The sequence below is a fragment of the Polyodon spathula genome, chromosome 2, assembly GCF_017654505.1.
Source record: "Polyodon spathula isolate WHYD16114869_AA chromosome 2, ASM1765450v1, whole genome shotgun sequence".
NCBI lineage: Eukaryota > Metazoa > Chordata > Actinopteri > Acipenseriformes > Polyodontidae > Polyodon > Polyodon spathula.
In genome coordinates this window covers 33,929,989-33,946,241 of record NC_054535.1, presented here as the reverse complement: position 1 = coordinate 33,946,241, position 16,253 = coordinate 33,929,989, and the positions used below count along the sequence as shown (strand labels likewise).

Sequence of the window (16,253 nt, the reverse complement as noted above, 5' to 3'; positions counted from 1 at the left end):
AAACTTCAGTCCTGCAGCACCCTTATGAAAGAGACCTATTTGTTTTTAAGTATAGCTGTGTAATTATGCTTAATACGCTATCAGTAGGTTGTCAGTCTGGCTCTTAGTAATCCAGAGCTTTAGCCAAATCATGTTGTTCTTTGGTACTTAATTCTGCCTAAAGGAAACTAAGTAGCAAGGTCTCCCTAGTTTGGTCATATCTAAAGCAGTAATTAAGTATAATGTAACTCACTGTATTTTGAAATTATGTTTTTAGATAAAAGTATTTCCTTTTCATGAAAATAATTCAATAGAGTTCAGGGGGCTGTTTTGTGACCTTGATGTACCGTATGTCTTCCTTACATACATAGAGGTGTGCTTTTTTAAGTACTCATGTCCTAAGATCTCATTAATAAACCGGGGAATATTCATACGTTAACAATACGTTTGGTTCCAAAAGGGACGTTAGTATCTGTTCATGTCTGCTTTACACCAGTTTCCAAAGGTTAATGAAACTGAACTTGTTTCTGTGTGTGAGTCTTATTTCCTTGACATTAGTACAATTATTTTTTAAATTGCAACTCATATTTCCTTAGTGAATGCAGATGCCTTGCCACTGATGATATGAGTTTATTTAACTTTTCACCCAACACATCTGATATTTCAATGCTAACCCTGTTTTATTCCGTCAAATATTAATGTTGCTCTAATAAATGACATTAAACAACAAAACTGAAAGAGTAAACTGGAAAGCTTTAACATGTACAATGTATTCCTGTTCATAGAATTAGCCCGGGAGTTGGAGTTTACTGAGGATCAGATTCATCAGATAAGAATTGAGAACCCCAACTCATTATTGGACCAGAGTCATGCCTTACTGAAGTACTGGATGGAGAGAGCTGGCAAACATGCAACAGGTCATTTGTTTTTCAGTTAAATGTTTGTGTACGCCAATGGGTCCCTGGCATTCAAACATTCCTTATTGTATGTTAGCTTCAGCGTCCTATTTATCAATTGAAGCCCATTAAAATGTGGTTTAGTCAAATCCAACACCAGGTTTGAATGGATGAAGCAACACCAGACCTTTCATATAATCATAATTATAATATAAGGTTGCATGTGTATTAGTACAACTCTTAAACTAATTTAATGTAACAACCGGGCACAATGTAGAAAGCTCTACCAAATAACCTTCTTCCTTTTCTGCTAAGAGATGTATTATTTGCCATCACAAAAAGGAACAAAGACATATTTGTTATGCTAACATATTTGTATGCCCAAAGTCGTTGACCAGAGATTTAAATCCTTTGATATGCAAATATGTCAGCCTAAAAAAAAAACATGTAAAGCTGAAACTTAGTTAATAGCAGAATTAACCTAGAACAAGTAAATGGCTCTGGAATTGAATCAGTCAGAACAACAAAATATAAATTATTTTAACTGAACTATTATTAGAATGTCTTTCCATATAAGTAACAGGTTAATGAAACACCATAAAACAACAAAAACAATTTTGTATTTTGTATTGTAATAGACAATGATCTAACCAAGACACTCACAAAGATTAACCGGATGGATATTGTTCACCTGATTGAAACATCAAGCATACACCCCAGCCAAGAACAGACCTCCCGAACCTATGCAGAGATTGAGCAGACCATAGCACTGGACCACAGTGAAGGTAAGCTGGTACAATTAGTGAAAGCGTCATTAGTCATCTCCTTAGTTGCTGCATGACCTTTGCTTACATTGGCTGTTATTATTGAAGGCTGAATATCATACTTTCACCTTGTCTGAATATACCATAGTATCTATCTGCACATGCATGTACAGAAAACAAGATACCATTAGTAAGTATTAGAAAAACAGTGTATTATCCCAAATAAACCATAGCTGACAACAGCATTATCAGCAGTTAGAAAGCAATGCATTTGGAGAAAATATTGCATATCAGACATGGTACAATATCTCATTAACGCTGTACTATGGTACTGTTCTGCCAATGGCTCATACTGTTGTATTTGTGCTTGTTCTACCAATACCCTTAGTACATAACCATTGCAGTACCAATGCCATTGAAGAGCATTTGGTTGTGCATATACAGCACAGTAGTTTGTAAGGTTTGTGTATAAGTGCCTTTTGTGTACTTTATTTGGCCTGTTGTTGACTCTTAATTTTTTTTTTTTTTTTTTTGTGTGATGTTTAATTTCAGATTGTTTTGAAGATTTTTCACTACATCATGTTCTCTATGCAATATCTGTCTGATACCAAGCTGTGTTTTTTTTTTTTTTTTTGTTTTGTTTTTTTGTGTGTTAAGGATTCTCTGCACTTCATGAAGACATTTACAGCCCAAGGACTTCACAGCACATAGAGACCACAACCAGCAACCATCCACCTTCAGAGCAGCAGCCTCCCATGGTGTCAGAGGAAGACATCTCAGTTAGCTACTCTTCACTGCATGAAGCTGCTCCCAGGGGTGATGCAGACATGTCAATCACAGAGCTTCTGAGGCACGCTCAAAGGGAGAAGCTGGAAGCCGAGATGTATGGAAAGACTGAGGCACACTTAGGAGAGCCATCTGCTGACAGTGAAGAGTACTAGTAAGTATTAATTAGGTAATTGTTTCCAAAATTAAATGCTACAGCAAAATAAGCTGCCACAATCTACAACTAGGTCCATAGGTTAAAAGGGCACAGCAAAGGTTTTAATACAAATGTCATAGGTGAAAAGACGGTTCAGAGCTGATGTTTATCCAGGTATCCAATGTTATCCCATAGTCTATCAATAAAATATATATATATATATAATATATATATATATATTTATATATTTAATTTTTAAAAAAATTGTTATTAACTTGTGACAACTCAACATAATAGGTTTGCTTATTGTCTAGAAAAGTTAGAAAAATACCAAAAGACGAGCTGAAGTTTTGTGAACAATGGCATAACGGTGGATAGAATAGGTAATGCTTTATCAATGACCCTTTGGAAAATATTTTTGTTTTACTTTTTAAAAATAAAACAAGTGTTGTTATTAAGGTATGCAAACTTAAACTGTTCCCTGTGATATGGTATTCTGTGAGTGATCTCACAAATATGTAGTATTTTTCATCAGTGGGTGGCTTCTGAAAACTTAAATATATAATTTTTTGTTTTTATTTTGAAGTAAAAAAAACAAAACATCAGTATCTGTTTTCTTTTTTCTTTTTATTAGTAAAAAGTACAAAACAATGGCGACTCTCTTGAATTCACAAAAAAATGTTTTCCAATAGAAATAAATACAAATTGCATTGAATTATTTGCATTGTTGTTTATCCAATGGCTTAGTTAATGACTTGTATTATATTTTTTTCAGTCCTGTCAGTATGATCACTACCACTCTGTCAGAAAGTAATGCAATCTTTCCTTCCTGACCAGCATTACAGACCAAGAATCTCAAGAAGCAGCCCCGTCAGCACCTCTAACGGAAGAAGGACAATCGATGTCGCTTGCAGACTATATGAGAGACCAAGCCAAACAAGTAAGTCCTTCCATCCATGAACCCACTCCCGAGCCCTCCATCCATGAGCACAGCCAACCCATTCCCGGTCATTCCCATGAGTACAAAGAAACTACCCCAGAGCAAAGTGTACCTCCCCCCTGCTACAACGAGTCAAACCCTGACTACAGAGAGACAACATCTGATAACACAGAGCCCACTTCTAATCACAGTCAAACATTCCACGAGCACAGAGAAAATACTCCCGAGCACAGGGATCCTGCCTATGAATACAAAGAGACGACCCTTGGCTACATAAAGGCTACCTCTGCTGAAAGAGAGGCTCCCACCGACAAGAAAGGGTTTACTCCTCACTGCGTGGAACCTGCCATCGACTGCACAGAAGCTGACCCTACCAATAGAGCACCTTACCTAGAGGACAGTGAGCCTACCCATGATGACAGAGAATCTACCACTGACTATAAGATGGGTACCTCTGACTACATAGAGGCTACCTCTGATGACAGAGAACCCACTCTTGACTACAGGGATTCTACAATCAACTATGATAAAGAATATACCCCCGACTACAGAGAATCTACTCCTGATCACAGAGAATCTATTTCCCACTACAGAGAATCTTCTCCACATCACACAGAATCTACCCCTAACTTCAAGATGGTTACTCCTGACTACAGAGAGCCTACCCCTGACTACACTATATATATTCCTGACTACAGAGAGCCTACCACTGACTACGCTGCATCTACCCCTGACTACAGAGAGCCTACCCCTGGCTACACTGCATCTACCTCTGACTACAGAGAGCCTACCCCTGGATACTCTGCATCTACCCCTGACTACAGAGAGCCTACCCCTGGCTACACTGCATCTACCCCTGACTACAGAGAACCTACCCCTGGCTACAGAGAATCTACCCCTGACTACAGAGAGCCTACCACTGACTACACGGTGGCTATATCTTACAACAGAGAAGATACCTGTGACTACACAGAGGATGCCTCTAATGACAGAGAACACACTCTTGACTACAGTGATCCTGCAATAAACTACATAGAAGGTAACACTAATGAGAAAGAACCTACCCCCAACTGCAGAGAATCTACTCCCGATCACAGAGAACCTATTTCCCACTGCAGAGAATCTTCTCCGGACCACGTAGAATCTACACCTGATTTCAATATGGTTACCCCTGACAACAAAGAACATACCCCTGGCTACAAAGAACCTACCACTGACTGCATAGAGATTGCCTCTGATGACAGATTTGACCTCATGAATCCTACAATCAACCACTCAGATGATAACACCACCAAAAGGAAGCTCGCTCCAGACTACAGAGACTCTACCGCTGACTACACAGAGACTACCTCTGAATTCTTAGATGCTTCCTCTGACTTCATACAGGCTACATCTGATGACATAAAGCCAAATATTCACTACACAGAACCAACCATTGACCACACATTTGCTACCCCTAACTTCAGAGAATCTGCTGATGACAGAGAATCGAGTCCAGACTACATAGAGACCTTTATAGAGGCTTCTAGTGACTTCAGAGGTTCTACCCCTGACTACAAAGAGGCTACTGCCAAAGAGGTGCCCTCAGAAGCTGAAGAACCAATTGTTCAGGAGCCCAAAGAAGTCCAAGACAAACATGAGACCGTAGTGCCCACCAGAATGAGCGGTCCCACTATTGTAGAGTCAATTGAGGAACAACAGGACAGGCTGAGCAAATATCTGGATGACGAGTCTCTAGAGAGGGTAAGGATTTGTGCATTTTACTGACAGCAGTTTGTTATACAGGTGAATGACCGGCGCACTAACCCATATGATCTAAACATATGTTTTAGTTGTTTCAAAAGGTGGTTACAGTATTAAGCAAATTATGAAAATAAAGGCTGTTTTGGAATTGAATGACCTAAAATATACTCATTATACAGTATCTATTTATAGGGATAGCAGATACTGCATGGTTCAGCATGTGATAACAATTGTATCACACAAGTGAGGATGACTTAATAACAGATGCCAGGAATTATAGGTGCCAGGCCAATCTCATGCATGTGGTAAATGCTATTATCACATGCTATGTAGTACAGTATGTAAGCAATAACTTTTTTGACAGGGTGTGCTGTTGTTATGTATTACACCTCATCGGCACACCTGAGAAGGTCATTTATTACGCAAACAGCTGCGCAGTCTATAAAATGACTATGAGATGGCTTAGAAATAGAAGGAAGTCATGAGACAAAACCAGTGCAATCATAGTGGGATTTTTATGTGAATCTTGGACAATCAGGGTCCCTGGTTTCTAAACTACAGTGAATTCCCTGAATACTGTAATCTGTTTGTTTAGACACAATCAGTTACCCGACAGTTTTATCACTGCATGCAGCATGAAGCAAATAAGAAACCACAATGCATTTCTGTTACAAAGACTGTATTTCTGTTACAGAGACTTTTTGTGTGTGGCTGGTTTTCACATTGAACACTTCGTATTGTACCTGTGTTCACCTTTCACCCATCGCACAGTGTTTGAGTTTTCACAAATCATTTTCTATGGATAGTGCATGCAACATTGGCTAAAGAAACTTCACATTGTCTTTTAAAATGTCAGGTTTTTTTTTTTTTTTTTTTTTTGTTCTTGTTTTGTTATACATTTAAATTGTTTGGATTATTAAACAACAATAACAGCAAATGAAAAACTTCCCCTAGTAACATAGTGACATATGTTGATATTTTTTCTGTTGTTTTTGACTTGAAATCTTGAAATTTCTCTCTCAAAATTAGGATGACTAATCAAAATTAGGAGGATTAATATTTGCTGACAGTGTCAGTGTTCTATGCAGTAGTTGGGACATGCTAAAATAACAAGCTGGTATATCATCCAATACATGTTGTGCATGTCAACTATCCTCTGGTGTGTGCAGGTAGATAGAGAGCCCAACGAGACAAAGCTGTCCAGACAGTCCTTATGACAGAGAAGTTAATCGTCAAAACGGTCTTGCTACCTAATTACATCAAAAAACCATCAACAAGAGTTAAAACACCATTCAGCTCATTCAAGGTGTTTCAAACATTGGAGCAAAAAGTTCATAACGAAGGAGCTGCATCAAGGAGTTTGGAATGAAATTTAGGTGTTCATCCTAAAACCCATCCATGCTTCCACACTATCAATCAGGAGATAGCAGAGGAGCTAGGTGAGCTGGAGGATAGTTCAGATGAAGAGGAGGTGGTAACTACCAGGGTCATCCGGCGACAAGTTGTCATCCAGGTATCGAGTGACTATGAAGTGCATGTGCTTCTACCCCGGGCAGTGTGTGGGCGGGTTGGCCATCATGTCATGCCATCTTTTGAGACTATAAACCTGCCATTTTTGCTTGGAGTGCAATGAGCATGCAAACTTTTTCAGTACAAAAACCAGTCCTTCTTCCTCTCCTTCTTTTTCCCAAATAATGCCTGCCTATGAATCAGTCTCTTACATTATGGTGTGCTGCTCCTTCCTATTCTAAACCTTTAACTGTGTGGCAGTTTTTTTTAAAATAAAAGATCATTTGTTGAATGTTATCATTAGCATGAGTTTTTTTTTTTTTTTTTTTTTTTTTTTTTGCCAATTTGCTTTGTGTGGTTGATAGAATAAATCCTGATGGTCTTTCAGAAAGCGGAAAATGAAAGCCAAGTGAGAAACATTTTAACATGTGTGAACTAATGACCAGCAATTACTTACAGGACCGTTCTGCAGTTAAAAGACCACCAGTAAATGTGTGCATTACACCTGAAGATTGTGCTTGTTTCTATAAGGACGCGTGAAACGGTAGTATTCATAAATCATTAGCGTGTCTTTAATGATTCATGAATACAGTCCTAGTCAAGTTTTTAAGCATTATTTTACTCATCAGTTTCACTGTGTGAGGAAAGAATTATATTTCATATGGTTCTTTAACTTCGCTGTAGAATTGCCCTTTTATTAATGGAATACACTTTTTAATGTACCAAGTCGCAAGGCCATAGCATTGGTTCTCTTTATGCAGTGTGAGTGCTCATTGCGATATTGTGTATTTCCCCAGGCTGACGACATGCCAGACTTTCCACCAGAGTCAGTCACGGAGGAGCAGTACACAGACGAGCACGGCCATGTGGTTATAAAGAAGGTACCGTTCCTCTGTCTAAGCTCAATTCTCTTTTTTTATTAATACTGGGAATCTCTAAATAGATTATGGACATATTGGCATTGATCAGCAATAGGATGTATAAAAAATAACCATTTTTATTTGATAGCAAAGTAGGTCTGTACAAGATTGACTCCTGCAGTGTAAATTAAGTAGTGCACAGGAAGACAATAGTTCTGGTCTGTAACTGCTCGTCCAAACAAACCTGGCTGGTTTTGTACAGCAGTTGAGAAGATATAGTTAGGGAAAAAAATGCATACTTAACAATGCATACTTAATTGAAGACCATCATAAACTAAATGATTGCCATTAGTAACAGATCCATAAACCATTGCTATTCTGTTCAACATTTTCCGAAAATTACACTTGACTGGTATCTGCATGAAAATACCACTTATTTTGGATCAATATAAATCTTGGAAGCAGGCGATACTGTCAGAAGTACCAGGTTACCCTCCCTAAATATAAATTGTGGTATACCGAGTTATCTGCAGTACTCATATTAAATACAGAAATTCATTATACTTGTAATATATTCCTTTCATCAATGCCCAAGGCTTAAGTATATTATTGCTGTTGCTTAGGAACTCTTCTAAGCAGATTCTGTGACTATGTACATGAGTGTGGTTTTTGGTTTAAACATAACTAATCTGAATCTTGATTGTTTTTATGATCTAGGTCACCAGAAAAATAATCAGACGTTACATTTCTCCGGACGGCACAGAGAAAGAAGAAGTTATAATGCAGGGGCGACAGCAAGATCCAATCTGTATCGAGGAAGGAGATGGCTATTCCAAGATTGTAAAGAGAACCGTGCTGAAGAGTGACAGTGATCAAACAGAGGTTTGTTCTATGAAACTTGTTTAAATCTGTATTATGCAAGGGCAGGAACAATTCCTGAGCTCTGATTGGTCAGCCTTGCACTAGACCCATGATGTTATCCCAGCATAACATCACGGATTTAGTACCAGCAACCTCCTCACAGAAAACCTATACAAACATATCTGCCACAACTGTCAATTACGCAGAATAAATTATACAATTCTTGAAGTGAATTTTACCTTAAACAATATGAGGAAACCTTGTTTGACAAAGAGCCATCAAACACAGAGCAGCCAGGAGACCAGAGAGCACCTCTCAATGAGAGAAAGAAAACATTTAAAAAAAGACACCTGGAGATCGACTCTGAGGGACTAGACAAGATAGAATGTATCAGAAATGATGCATCCACAAAGCAACAAACCAACTGGACAGTCAAGGTTTATATGACCTGGTGAGTGAGAATAACACAAATACAGTCTTGAAAACTGTCATGATAGAACAGCTTAATACACTTCTACAACAACTGTATGGCTTTGTCAGAAATAGCTCTGAAGATCCATATGGTATGAGCAGTTACATGAGATTAAACAGACACTTAAATGAACTGCCCCTGAGCTGTATCATTAATATACTATTAGAACATAATAGTTAATACGCTACTACAGTTGTAAATGGAAAACATAAGAACATAAGAACATAAGAAAGTTTACAAACGAGAGGAGGCCATTCGGCCCATCTTGCTCGTTTGGTTGTTAGTAGCTTATTGATCCCAAAATCTCATCAAGCAGCTTCTTGAAGGATCCCAGGATGTCAGCTTCAACAACATTACTGGGGAATTGATTCCAGACCCATACAATTCTCTGTGTAAAAAAGTGCCTCCTATTTTCTGTTCTGAATGCCCCTTTGTCTAATCTCCATTTATGACCCGTAGTCCTTGTTTCTTTTTTCAGGTTGAAAAAATCCCTTGGGTCGACATTGTCAATACCTTTTAGAGTTTTGAATGCTTAAATCAGATCGTCGAGTAGTCTTCTTTGTTCAAGACTGAATAGATTAAATTATATTAGCCTGTCTGTGATTTTTAAACCCAGAATAATTCTGATTGTTCTTCTTTGCACTCTTTCTAGAGCATCAATATCATTTTTGTAGCGAGTTGACTAGAACTGAACACAGTATTCTAGATGAAGTCTTACTAATGCATTGTAAAGTTTTAACATTACTTCCCTTGATTTAAATTCCACACTTTTCACTATATATCCGGGCATCTTGTTGGCCTTTTTTTATAGCTTCCCCACATTGTCTAGATGAAGACATTTCTGAGTCAACATAAACTCCCAGGCCATTTTCATAGATTACTTATTCGATTTCAGTATCTCCTATATGCTATTTATAATGCACATGTTTATTGCCTGCGTGCCGTACCTTACAATTTTATCTATTCAATGTCATTTGGTATGTGTCTGCCAGCTAAACTGCATATGCTGCTGTTTTCAGCAAATTTCACATAACCTCAAGCACAGTAAGTAGCAATTTCATGGAGTAAGTATAGAATAGACTTTAAAAACTTGATTCAAACTTTTTTTTTTACAAATCTATTTTTGCTAGATTTTTTGAGTATTTACTCCAGTTAAGAATTTGCACCATTGTTTTGTAAATGGAAAAACAAATATGTACAAGTATGTACAAGGGGCACTGATTTAACACACTTAATTATTTAAGTTTTGAAGCATTTGAAAATAATGATTCAAAATGAGAAATTGGCCCAGTCATGCCCTGCAGTACTTCAAATCTAAAAGTCTGCTTCTTGACCACCCCAGGTAACTTTCTCTGAACCCCAGGCCTTCGCGGGCAGCTTATCTGAGTTCCAAATGGAGCCAGTGCATGGCCGCAAGGTCAGCAAGGTCATCAAGACCACGGTGGTGCAGGGAGAGAGGATGGAGAAACACCTCGGAGATATCACATTAGCCACTGATCTTCCATCAGCCAAAGACGACTTTGAACAGGTGAGCCACCGTCCAGCGAGTGCTGGTCTCAGTAGTGATGCTATGATGAAGCTTTGCAGAGAGAGGTTTTGACAGATTATAACAGAAATCCAATGTAACCACCCAGTCATAGATTCATTTAACAGTATGCTGTTAATGTCCATCAAGGCAGGCAGTCAATTGCACATTACAAATAGATTTTGTAATCAGATTTGATGGGAAAACTTTAACTTTAAACAACACTCAATCTGCAGTTGTGAGTCATTGTTAAGAGTCCTATTTGTGCCCACTGTATAAAGAGACTGCAAGTAGTAGTCAAGTGGCTTTATGAGGCAAATGGGAGCCAATACCCCCTTAACTGTATAACCATTTATGTGGTATAAGCACCGCCTAATGTGGGAGCAATTAAAGCAACTTATAAAATGAGAGAGCGGCCAACCTATAGAAAAACCCCTTCCTATATATATATATATATATATATATATATATATATATATATATATATAGAGAGAGAGAGAGACTATCCAGAGAGAGAGAGAGAGAGAGAGAGAGAGAGAGAGAGAGAGAGAGAGAGAGAGAGAGAACTATAGCATTTTTGCCATAGTGTTTTCTTTCGAAATTTTTTTGGATTTGGGACGTACTGTTAAATAATTGAACAGACCATCCACACATGAAGTTCTATCCTGTGCCTTTATTTGTGTAGAAATAAGACCATAAGACAGTATTAGCATGTGATCTGCTTTCCCTTTCCTGTTCCGTTCAGGCCCTGAGTTATGCAGGGGGCTCTGGGAAAGTTCATCTCCCGTGTTTAGTAGAGCAGGAGATTGTAAAAGAGGACGGATCAGTGATAAAAAGGTTTGGATTGGCATGGCGCAACAAAGGCTTCTGTTTTATTGGAGTGCACTTATCGTTCCAGTTAACAAAGCTCTCAGAGTAGTTTTCCCAACCCTAATGACCTGTAATAGGCCTGCATGGTGTTGCTTGAAGGATTATTGTGGCTTAATTCAACAGACAAGCACTATTCCCTTTGTAGTTTACAATTGTAAAGCAACGTCATCTAAAATGTGTCATTCATTGTTATTCAAACTATAGTATAGTAATTATTTGATTGGGATCTTAGTAGGGATGCTTCATTTTATGTGCTTTGAAATGAAACCAGACATATTTACAAATAGCAAAATAATTTATTGCATATGGAAATGTTAGTTGTCTGAGCAGTTTTAGCCTCTAGATTGAAAATTAAAATGTGATGATCACTGAATTCATTGTTGTGTGCTCTCGTAACATTACAACCTGTAGATTAAGAGCTCCACAATGAAAATGTAACTGCTGTGTCACCAGAATGATTAAAAAAAAAAAAAAACATTTGGCCAGTGTTGAAGATAAATAGTAACATTAAATAAAATGAGCATAAGGTTTGGCAAAACTAAAAATGATTCTGTGTAGACGGAACACCCAAGCTGGTTTTAAAGGACACAATGTGCTAATTAATGAGCATCAATTTAATACTCCGCCAAGCTTATTATAAGACTAATAATGTGATATACTGCAGCTAGACAGAAATAACGTGTAAACAATAATAGCATAAAGATTCAACATTGTAAATATTGTGTACTATGGTTATTAAAACTGTCTCAATAGTGTTTTGGTACCACAGTCAAAGGTGGGGTGGGGGTTGTTGCAATTTTCTTTTCCGAACAAACATCTCACACAGAGTATAACCACAACTAAACATTATGTGCTATACAGCACATTTTTTTCCCCACTGTGCACGTGTGTCTTTTGTCAAAAGTGCAGTTAATTTGCAATCTATACTTTTAAAAGTTCCCTTCTAACTGTATTTTCAATAAAATGCTACCTTTAAATGTATACAACCTTCAATTGTTCTGTAATGGAAATTTGATTTCAGTGTTACTGGCACTTTAATAAAAACTGACAGAATGGATTTGGCTTAGACTCTTGACTTCTTTTGAAATTCATATTAACGAGAATCGACTAGTTTCATTAATCGTGGCAGCCATTGCAATTCACATTAGTTGTCTCAGGATTTAAATGCCATATGGTAATTCTACTTCTATCTATATACTGGTCTGTTACTATCTATTTATACTTTTCCTCATAATATATGCTCTAGCTATGCTATAGAAACATCCCTGAGGAGTTTTGTGTACAGGCATTGCTTGATTGTTGATTGTACCCTGCTTGATTGTTGTCTCCCTGCTTGTTTCTCCAAAGGACAAGGATGAGTAAAGCCAGCTCTCAGAAGAGGACTGTGGTGAAGGACGCTGAGGGAAAGCATGTGCACGTGGAGCGGCTGGAGGACGTCCCCCAGGCTCTGCAGCAAGACGACCTTCAGCATGACCTGCACCAGCTCCTCTGCCGCTTCTGCACAGACGACCACAAGCGCAAGGCCACATAAAACGGCCAAGACTTTTCTTTCCATGTGTTTTTTTTTTAGTTCCTCAACACATATCTGATCATTACATAGCATCACTTCACAGACAGATTCCATCTTTATCTAAAGTAATTGAAGTTATCTACTTAGAAGACAGAATTAATTTAGTAGTATTTTTTTATGTTTTGTTTTCTTTTTTTAACTGTTTGCTAATTGTGTGACCAAAGATAGTATCCATTACTGTAGGATGACTTAAAGCTAGATCTTCTTATTTGCTGTTGTAAAACAGCCAACCAACGGAAGAGCAAACTGCAGAGTCAACTTCGTCCACAGACCTCTTCAAAATGACTGTCTGAACTGTCTAACAGTTTATATATTGTTTGGACTCATCAAAATACATTCTGCCTATCATAACCACACAAAAACAACACTGATCACAAGATATGTTTGTCCTTGTGGAATGGTTATAAAATGACTGATATCACTATAGTAATCGACCGTGTGTACAGGCCAATTATAGAGCACTTAAACCAAGTAGTGGCAGATGTAGTGTATTTGGAGTTGTGTATTGATCTTGATTATAATATTAATAACCGAAATAACCGAAAAGGGTAAAAGTGGAGGTCATGTAAGCCACCTCAGATCATCATCACCCAAGCTGGTTACATGAACCTTCTTAATTGCATTTATAATCAATTGTATGCTAGCACCAATACTATAATACCTTTTCAAACTGGCTGCAGTACAGTTCTATAGCGTTTCCTGCCACAGAAAGCTTTGCCACTGCTGTTTATCCAAATTCACTTAGAGACATCTCTGTCTCATATATATATATATATATATATATATATATATATATATATATATATATATATATATATATATATCTATATATATATCGGCACACATTAGTGATTGCCATGGTTTGCCATGGATTGTTTTTTTTTTGTACATGCATGTGTCATACAATGCTGCTGTTATCATGTACTTGCTTGTTAACCATCCTGGCAAGAGAGAGGTCTTCTTCAGTCTCCACTGTGAATGTTTTTTGTTTTGTTTTAGTTTCTCTGGACATTTTCATTTCGAAATACTTTTTTTTCAAGATTGTAAATCAACCCTCTGAGAACTGCTGCAGCGTTTCAGCACTTTTAAACAGAAGGATAACACTAGTAAATATTTTCACTCGCACATAAAGGGATTCATAGTCCGACTAGGCTACAACATTACACTGATGAATATATATATATATATATATATATATATATATATATATATATAATATAGATATATAATATATATGTAAAACTTTTAAAACATACATTTTGAAAATAATGTTTAATAAACATGTGCGTACGAAAGTTGTCACTGTATATGGCACTCAAAGGGTTGATTAAATGTTTTAATCCTTTTGCTTTTTGTAACACAATGATCAGACTGAAAACATGAACACAATGGGGACAAAGGGACATCTGTATTTGATCAAGTTGCCTGTAGTGTGAAATATACAGTTTTGCTGTCAGCAGAGGCACTCTCCTACGTCACTGCAGCATTTCCTACAGACTTAGGAATGAAGATGTTTACATTGGTTAACCCTCCAGACAGGCTCAAAGAAAAATATCTGTGATGTTATTTGCTGTGCAGACTATATCTATGTAATGACATAATGTTTTTTCACTTTACTTTTGACTTTGCGTGTAATCCAAGAATTTGAGAACTGTGAGAAGTACATTTTAAGTTGATGAATAAACATCTTGTTCCCATGGTGTATTACCACTAAACAAATATATATATATATATATATATATATATATATATATATATATATATATATATATATATATATATATATATATATATAGGGCATGTATTAGTTAAAAAATAATTAAAATAAAACATTGAAACACTAACAATGCATAGCAACTGCAATGTGTACATGGCTCGTTTAGTTAAATAAAATGTACAAGTGTTAAATGTATACATATCGGGTTGCCTCCTTTACTTCTGTTTATTCATCTCACAAGTAACTTTGCATGTGTCAGTGTTCAAAATACAACAGGAGATATATTACTATATACACTATTGTCAAAGGTCTGGTGTATGGCTCTGGGAGGACTGACAACAGTCTATCTGTTTTTTTTTTTTTTTTTTTTTTTTTTGTTTTGTTTTTATTTATTGCATTTATTTAAAGTGGCATTAATGACACTGTAATACATAGATATACCTATACTGTCATTTCAGTTTGGATCATGAAAAAAAGTCTGACTTTGCTGTTTTGACATGACAAAGCCATACAGTTTCTTGCAAATTAAAAACTAAATTTGAATACAGAAGCATTGCAATAGTATCTATTACAGCATTTTGACTTGCTTTATTCAGGTCTCATTTCAAGGCAGCTGGTGCTCCCTCCCTCACTGCTTGAATTTGTGAAACATAGGCAGTTCATCTGCTGACCTCCCACAAGGGTGAAATTGAGCTAGAGGGTGAGGTGGAAGTGAAGGTAACTGCAAATAAAAGACAGACTGCCAAGAAATGTAGCTTTAAATGTACCTGGCTTGAATATTATTGGTAGTTATCAACTGATTGATGGTTGACATGCATTTGGGAGTTAACTCACCCAATTGCTCTGACTTTAAAGTTACTAGAATTTCCCTTCCTGTCAATGGATCACATTTTCTAAAGCATTTGGGGCATTTCAATACCTGCATAAAACTTAGTATTGCTTTATTTTATCATTCACCTTTAAAATCCTCCTGTAAAATCTATATGCTGCAGCCCATCTATTTTTAGAGTTATTGTAACTACACACCTACTACAGAGTCCATCCTAAATAACAAAAATGGTCACCAACACAATGAACAATGAAGAGGGTCTAGTAAAATTTTTACCAAACAGTACAACGAAGATTGGCTGGTGAAAAACTGTGGACAATAGAAATGGAGCAGGATCAGCTTCCTCATCAGGTCTACATATGACGTTCTTCCATCCCACGGAGCTCAGATGTGTGATTAGGAGGAAACCCTGCATGTCCTTTGTGTTCATCACCAGCTACCCTGAAGCACATTATTACAGAGTGTAAGATGGCTCTGAGCCAAGGTCGCTTCACTTGGTGCTGAGATGCTTGGCAGTAGCGCTGGAAGAACAGTGTAATAAGATCAACATCTCACTGCCAATATCAGCAATAGTTGGCAACCAGAGAATGACATTCAGAGAGAAACCAGTAGGAAAGGTTATTGAAACAAAGATGCACATGGAACAATTTGAGGCTGCTGGAGATAGGAGGATGCAGACAGATGCTGGCAAGTTCTTTATTTTCCCATCCGAGATTGCAATAATTACCCTTTGTCAGTCTCTGCACGTCTTGTTCCCTTTCAGTTCGAAAATAACCATCAACGTATTGGACATTGC

The 16,253-nt window shown here is 37.2% G+C and overlaps 1 protein-coding gene across 15 annotated transcripts in view; it reads left to right on the top strand.

Annotated features, from left to right (window-relative positions):
- Positions 1-13,646, top strand: part of LOC121295531 (ankyrin-2-like) — a 239,531-nt gene extending 225,885 nt beyond the window's left edge. For all 15 annotated transcript variants that reach the window (XM_041220297.1, XM_041220326.1, XM_041220318.1 and 12 more), the window contains 10 exons: positions 765-896; positions 1,514-1,660; positions 2,297-2,579; positions 3,399-5,244; positions 6,665-6,757; positions 7,551-7,634; positions 8,331-8,495; positions 10,289-10,474; positions 11,217-11,308; positions 12,689-13,646. In XM_041220297.1, coding sequence (XP_041076231.1) covers positions 765-896; positions 1,514-1,660; positions 2,297-2,579; positions 3,399-5,244; positions 6,665-6,757; positions 7,551-7,634; positions 8,331-8,495; positions 10,289-10,474; positions 11,217-11,308; positions 12,689-12,872 — 3,212 coding nt within the window. In that variant the 3' untranslated portion in view covers positions 12,873-13,646. The remainder of the gene's footprint in view (positions 1-764; positions 897-1,513; positions 1,661-2,296; positions 2,580-3,398; positions 5,245-6,664; positions 6,758-7,550; positions 7,635-8,330; positions 8,496-10,288; positions 10,475-11,216; positions 11,309-12,688) is intronic.
- The last annotated feature ends 2,607 nt before the right edge of the window (positions 13,647-16,253 follow it).